The sequence below is a fragment of the Solanum tuberosum genome, unplaced genomic scaffold (assembly GCF_000226075.1).
Source record: "Solanum tuberosum cultivar DM 1-3 516 R44 unplaced genomic scaffold, SolTub_3.0 scf00283, whole genome shotgun sequence".
NCBI lineage: Eukaryota > Viridiplantae > Streptophyta > Magnoliopsida > Solanales > Solanaceae > Solanum > Solanum tuberosum.
Genome location: NW_006239207.1, coordinates 300,726 through 308,177, shown reverse-complemented (window position 1 = coordinate 308,177; position 7,452 = coordinate 300,726). Strand labels below are relative to the sequence as shown.

Below are 7,452 nucleotides of genomic sequence, written 5' to 3'. Positions count from 1 at the left end.
TTCGTTTTCAGAGTATAACTCTTGGTAGAAGTCAAGAATTACCTCTTTCACCTGCTCTTTTCCTTCAATGAGGTCATCTCCTACCTGCAATCTGTCAATGTGGTTGTATCTCCTGTGGGAGTTGGCTATTCTTTGAAAGTATTTTGTATTCCTATCCCCCTCTTTTAACCATAGACACCGCGATTTTTGTCTCCAAGAGGTTTCCTCTGCCTTTGCTAATTGTTGAATCTCTAGTTGCAATTGCAATATTTTGTTCTTTTCAACTTGAGACCGGACCCTTCCTTCAGTTGCTTGTTCTGTCAGCAGAAGATCATCCATGGCTTTACTGATTCTGGAATTTAGCTTACCAAAGACCTCCTTGTTCCAGGTAACAAGGTCTTTCTTCAAAAATTTTAATTTTTGGGAGAGTATAAAGTCTGGAGAGCCATTTACTATATAACCTTGCCACCATTTTTTGACCATATCATGAAAACCTTCATGCTGCAGCCACATGTTCTCGAATTTGAAGTAGGAAGGATCAGAAGTCCAATCGCCACTCTCTAGGGCTAAGGGACTGTGGTCGGAGAGAACCCTTGGTAGGGCCACCTGCTTCACAACTCCAAAGAATTCATTCCATTCAGCGGAAATTAAGAACCTATCAATTCTGGAAGCCTGCAGAAAGTCCTCTCCCCTTGTCCATGTATAAGTTGCACCATGCAAGGGGAGATCAATAAGACCCATGTCTTGAATAAATTCAGAGAAGTCCTTCATGTCCTGGGATCTCCTTATACAATTGTGCCTCTCATGTTCATATCTACATACATTAAAGTCACCACCTATGACCCAACATCCATCCCAAATGCCTCTGACAGCAGCCAACTCATCCCATAGGTCAAGCCTTTCTGGAGTTGAGTGAGGTCCATACACCCCAGAGAAACAGAATCTGAAGTCCACCTGCAAACCCTCCCACATGGCAGAAAGAGTATGCTGCCCTTGGTAAGAGTCTAAGCATTTCCATTGTCTTTTGTCCCACAAAATAATAATGCCACCCCTGGTACCACTTGCTTTCAGTTCAACCCATTCGACCCATCTTGATCCCCAAATATGTCTTGCTATTGCCACAGAACAACACTCTGTTTTTGTTTCCTGTAAACACAAGATGTCAGGCTTCCATTTTTGAATAAGTAGCTTGATGGTGCTTCTTTTGCTTATATCATTAAGCCCCCTTATATTCCAACTGATAATTTTTGCTTTCATTCTGAGAAAGCCTTGTGGAACCTGCCCCTACTTGACCCTTCTCCATTCTCATAATTAATAGTGCACTGCAACTTCTTGGCCACAATCTCACCTTTTTCCTTTGATCTTTTCTTCTGTTGCTCTTTCCCCTTTGATTTCTGCAACTGTAACTTCCTCTTTTGTTCCATTCGCAGTATCATATCGAAGATTTCGTGCTCAAACCCCACTGAATTGACCCCAAAGGCTTTACAAGCTTTAGTCATCACTATCTTGGTCCAATGAGAGGTTTCAATAACTGTCGGGTGTGAAATAACCTGTTCCTCCAAGCTGTCACCGGACCAGGGTAGTGACAAAGTGTCGCTACTAATTGGGGAAGAGAAACCTGAATCTTGAGAACACCCAATAGAGAAGTCAGAGTGGATAGGAGGAAGAGAGAGAAGAGATAGAGGTCGCATGCATTCAGCTTCGTCGTCTGCGTCTCCCTCCCACTCATCAAGAGAATCAGTTTGCGTTAGGGAAGCCAACAATGGCTTTTGAGACAACTTAGCATTCGACTGTCGTTCCGAAAGCTTTTGTGTCTCTGCCACTATAGATTGGGCTTGGGCTGGCCTAATAGCCTTCCACTCCTTTAATATCTCCTTCTTTTTATTGAGATGCAAGTTCCCCTTTTTCCTCCTTGAATAATAAAGATGGTCTGAAGTCTTTTGCTGCAACTGGGCCTTTGCCTTAAGTTGGCCCAAAGTTGTCTTAGAATTCCCTAGGGTCCTCAGCTGATTTGAGATTTGAATCAATAGGCTGCTCATTCTGCAAAACATAAACTTGGTCTGGAGTCTTCTGCTGCAATTGGGCCTTTGCTTTAAGTTGGCCCAAGGTTGTCTTAGATTTTTTGGGCCCAACCCTAGGGGCATCAGCAGATTTCAAATTTGAATTGATAGACTGCTCAGTTTTCGAGACACAAACTTGTTTGGACCGCTGGTTAAAACCCTGTTCATCAGAATCACCGGCAACTGAGATTTTCGAGAAGGCATCGGCAATAATGGATATTTCATAAATTTTATCGCCTACTCTCAAATCAATTTTGTGTGGAGGTTCTCGTGCTACTGCTGGAATACAAATCCGAGCCCAGAGAATATGATTTCTCTTCTTTGTGTCCTCATCTGCACCGATATAACCACCACAACAGTCCCCGATAAATTTCAGAGACTTTTCCGACCATGCGTGAAGCGGGATGCCAAAAGCCCTAATCCACCTCTGATTTGCTACTAATTCTTCTTTAGAGTTATCTGTCCCTGATTCTGGAGACCACCACTCAAGTGATAATCTTCTCCCATTCCAAAACCATTCCCCCATTATTATTCTCTCCGCTTCTTGCCTAGATGGAAACTCGAACATCATCTGGTTATGTGTGAGCTGTAGGACGCGCAACCCTGCCGTCATCTTCCACCTTTTCAGGAACCACTGATGGATGACTGTTGGATTTGGACTCGAGCTGAAAGGGTCATTGAAGGTTCCAACTAAGCAACACTGCAAGTATTCCTGTAGATTCTCCAATTCAGAATGAGACTGAGAGCTCATAACTGGCCATTTCTGGATATTTGCAGCATCCATGAAAGATTTCCCTGGGGTAACAAACTTCCGGAGAGCTGGGTTAACTGGCTCACCCAAAGATCTGATAATTTTGTCAGCTAAATCACTCCACCCTACATTGTAATCCATCTCCGGGATGATAATAGCTGATTTTCTTTGGCCCCTCAATGTTTCTACTCGAAGAAATCTCCCATAAGAGTTGAAGTTCTGATATACTCTGAACAGATCCCCCTCCTTAAGCCTGCCCCATCTTCTATAAAGGTCCCCAACACCTTTGGAAGCTAATCTCATAACACTGCATACCCATCTTAAAATGACTTCGTCGATCTTAATCTTACTGACAAACCGACTACTGAACTCCTTGAACAAGAACCACCTAAAAGAACCTACACTGATATCATTTATTTCAAAAGACTTATCACTGGAAATGAAAAAGCACACCCTGTCACCCATACTAAGAGATCGTATGATTAAAATTCCACCGCAAAGTAAATAATTTTGTCCCCCATGGTAAAGAAAGGCTAATTCCGGTAGGAGTTGCCGGAAAAGGATCAAACAAAGTAAGAGAGAGAACCTAGGACAGGTTCCCCTTGAGAGCTGTGCCTGGGAGCATATTTTTCCTTTTGATAGTCTAGTCACTTACTGTTAAAACTTAAAACTAAACTGTGATACTTCTGGATGTGGTTGTTAATGAGTAGGGGGCTTGAGGGTAGTGTGTACATCTAATGTTTACTTCAGGATAACGATTTCTTTCATTGAAATTGAACTGATATTTGTTAACTCAACTAAATAAACAGAAGAAACAAAACAGAGAAAGAACTAATCAACAAAGGAAAAGAATAATTTCTACCCTAATGGATTAGTTGTATTTAGAATTAACATAAAACTATGTCTCTTCTCTTATGATGGGGAAATCTGACAAATAATTAAAATTAACATAAACCTATGTCCCTTATGGAAAAATTCCGATAAAGGTGGAAGTACACAAAAATTAAGATAAAACTATTGATCCACTTTGAAAAATCATATACATCTTTATGGAGAAAGCTAATCAGTATTAGGTGCTCATGAGATGCATATATGTCAAGAAAAAGTGTCTATCTGGTCACTAGATAAGTTTAAGTGTCTAATTTACAAATTGTGCCAAGTTTGAGGGACTATCTAGGTATTTAGACTAAATTATTTAGGGATAAAGGGACAAATGCGCCCTAGACTATGACCGGAATCCCAGAGACACCTTAACTAAACTATGGTTCTATTACCCTTGAACTTTTTTTTTTTTGTAATTTAATACCCCTTTTAGCTTACGTGGCACACTCCGTGACTCCATGTAGTTGAAGCACGTAGGAGATGTTTGGATGCCATGTAAGCCAAAAAGGTGTACAAAATTAAACATTGATTTGGGGGGGGGGGTTAAATAAGACTTTAGTTTAGCTAAGCTGTGTCCCTAGGATTTCGATCATAGTCTAGGGGGTACTTGTGCCTTATCCTAATTATTTATATGGTCAACTTTAAACATACTCATAAGCCAGTAAAGGATACAATATAAATAGGCTTTAAGGGGTAAGTGAATTCTGGGTTAGAGTTTCAATTAACAAATCTACCAAAAGAGTTAAGTATTTCTCTGACAAATTTAATCTATTTATATAAAAAATTAGTTTCTTATATCTCCTTATGGTTATGTTTGGAAAAAAAATGCCCAAACTGTTGGAGGAATAGATAAATCCAATGGAAGCTCCTTTTTATGGGTATGAGAGAAGAAATTTGTGTGTTACTGATCTATCATGACTAAGAATTTATTACTGATCAGATGGTTGATTTGTGAGAATTCCTAATGCTAGGTTGGGCTCTAAAATTCTCACAAATTAACCATTTGATGAGTAATAAATTCTGTCATGATCTATAAGTAACACAAAAACTTCTTTTCTCATACCCATAAAAAAGGAGCTTCTATTGGATTATCTATTTCTTCAACATTTGAGAATTTTTTTTCTTCCGACATAACAATAAGGAGATATAAGAAACTACTTTGTTATATAAAAGGCTGAATTTGTCAAAGGAACACTCAACTCTTTTGGTAGATTTGTAATTGAAGCTCTAACTTAGAATTCACTTACCCCTTAAAGCCTATTTATATAATATCCTTTACTAGCTTATGAACATGTTTAGAGTTGACCATATAAATAATTAAGTCTAGATAGTCTTTCAAACTTGGCACAATTTATAACTTAGACACTTAAACTTATCGGGTGATCAGATAGACTCTTTTACTTGTTAGATGATAAATAGTCTTTAATAGCAAGGTTTAAAATAGACAAGAAAGGTAACTTATCTCTTGATTTTCTAAATTGGACAACTATTTTTAGTATAGTGGACAACTATTGTTGGACGGAGGGAGTATTAACTGCCGTTCTTAAAACCCACCTAACACTTAATGATAGTCTTAGTAGACTAAAGATTCTTTAACACGTGCCCATAATATTATTGTTTCAATAGTTCAGATGATGAATGTCAATATGTCATGTCTTCAAGTAAGGCTAATGGTCATCTTAGATTTAGGCCTCATTTATTTTTGTTGGGATAAATCAGCCCAAAGATACTCTTAACATGGTGTGATATTGTGTGCCTTGGCCAAGCCGGCCGGTTTTTCTCAAAAGGCCTCACGCCATTGAGAGATCCTACACCTTATATGTAGCTTCCCAAATGTGGAAATTTGTTCTCACACCCAACAATCTTACTCTCAAACTTACTTCCACATGGTCCATCACCATGAACCACGGGTCATTTCCTAAGATTCATTGTATCACTCACATCATCTGTGTATTTTATGGCAACTGAAGCCCAAAATTAGCTTCTTTTTATATGTGTGCATCTAGCATTGTATATTTATATAATCTACTGTTGATAGTTCTCGTGTATCCTGGTTTGTTATCTGTGTTTACCAAATAATATCATTGTTGTAGTTTCTTTAAAAGCTGTGAGTGGATTTTGTGCATCGACTTTTCGCAGGAGGCTCGAATAGCCATGGAGCGAGTGGTAATTCCAAAAGGGGAACCTGTTGAGCTACTCCCTAGGCCAACAAATATTATACTGCTTCAGAAGGATCTTGTTAGAAAGTACAAGCTAAAATCAGAGCGAATTGGAACAGGAACAGATTTAAGGCTTCAGATTCTCCCCTTCACCAGTGCATCTGATGAAGACGGTCATGATAGTGATGGAGTTGATGATGAGAGTGAAGTTGATGAATTATTATTCAGGCCGAATGCTGAATCAAATGGATCTGCCTACACTGTGAATAGATTGCCTCTACTACCTGAATAAGAAAGTAGATTGTTTGTTTTAACACCAATTGCCTCTATCAGAGTGCATCATCTTTTGTATCATTCATAAGCTATTGAACATACTCTGAAGCCATCGAGTGTAAATACAAATGGTAAACTACAAAATGGTGTTTTTTTAATATCAAGTTATGGCCCATAATCAATTATACTTGTTCAAATTCTCAGCCTTTTACTGCTGCATAATGTATGGTATCAGCTTTTATGGATTTTGAGTTGGGAATAGAGCAATGGCTTATTCGGAGTTATATCACAATTCATTCTCGGACATGGTTGTTCAAAAAGGGGCATGTGATATCCGTCAATGGAGTCAGCAAGAAAGAAGGCTAGGAGATACAGGGCACTTCCCTCCTTTTTTAGGATTTCTGTGTGCGGATGCCTTTCCTTTCTGAACTAAACTACCATAACTCTCGCTGCATTAGATTCTTTGAATTAAAAAGAGCATGATATTCTATTGGGATAGCTATTTCAGCTTTTATATGAGATAACTAATCCTACTATTTTTGTACATACTATGTGATTGTTATCCCTTACTCCATCAATCAAAAGAGGGATAAAACAATCTCACATTTTATTTCAAATCCTATCACCAAAAATTCGTGGACTATATCATACGAAAATTGGTAAACTCTGGTTTTTTCTGCTTTGGGGATCGTTTGAACTTGAAAATGAGCAGTTTGCCCCTCGGGACCAACTGACAGCATTAATAAGGTCTTAACGAATATTCATGAAAAATTTCGGCAATAAAAGTTTCGGAATCCTGAATCATAAAATATCCATGGACTATATAAGCACACGAAAATCAGTAAAATCTGGGTTTTCCTGCTTTGAGGCTCGTTTGAACTTGAAAATGGGCTCGTTTGCTCCTTGGGACCAACTGACTCCATTAATAAGGTCGTAACGGACGTTCATGAAAAATTTCGGCAAAAACAATTCTGGAATCCTATCACCAAAAATTCGTGGACTATATCATAACGAAAATTGGTAAACTCTTGGTTTTTTCTGTCTTTGGGGATCGTTTGAACTTGAAAATGGGCTCGTTTGCTCCTTGGGACCAACTGACTCCATTAATAAGGTCGTAACGGACGTTCATGAAAAATTTCGGCAAAAACAATTCTGGAATCCTATCACCAAAAATTCGTGGACTATAGTACACGAAAAAAAGTAAAATCTGGTGTTTCCTGCTTTGGGGCTTGTTTAAACTTGAAAATGGTCTCGTTTGCCCCTCGGGACTAATTGGCGACATTAATAAGGTCGTAACGGACGTTTATGAAAATTTTGGCAAAAACAGTTCCGAAATCCCGAATCACCA

The 7,452-nt window shown here is 38.7% G+C and overlaps 1 protein-coding gene across 3 annotated transcripts in view; it reads left to right on the top strand.

The window, feature by feature from the left end:
* Positions 1 to 6,301, top strand: part of LOC102578475 (uncharacterized protein ycf45) — a 26,999-nt gene extending 20,698 nt beyond the window's left edge. For all 3 annotated transcript variants that reach the window (XM_015314186.1, XM_015314187.1, XM_006358890.2), the window contains one exon: positions 5,812 to 6,301. In XM_015314186.1, the coding sequence (XP_015169672.1) occupies positions 5,812 to 6,123 (312 nt within the window). In that variant the 3' untranslated portion in view covers positions 6,124 to 6,301. The remainder of the gene's footprint in view (positions 1 to 5,811) is intronic.
* Positions 6,302 to 7,452: the final 1,151 nt, after the last annotated feature.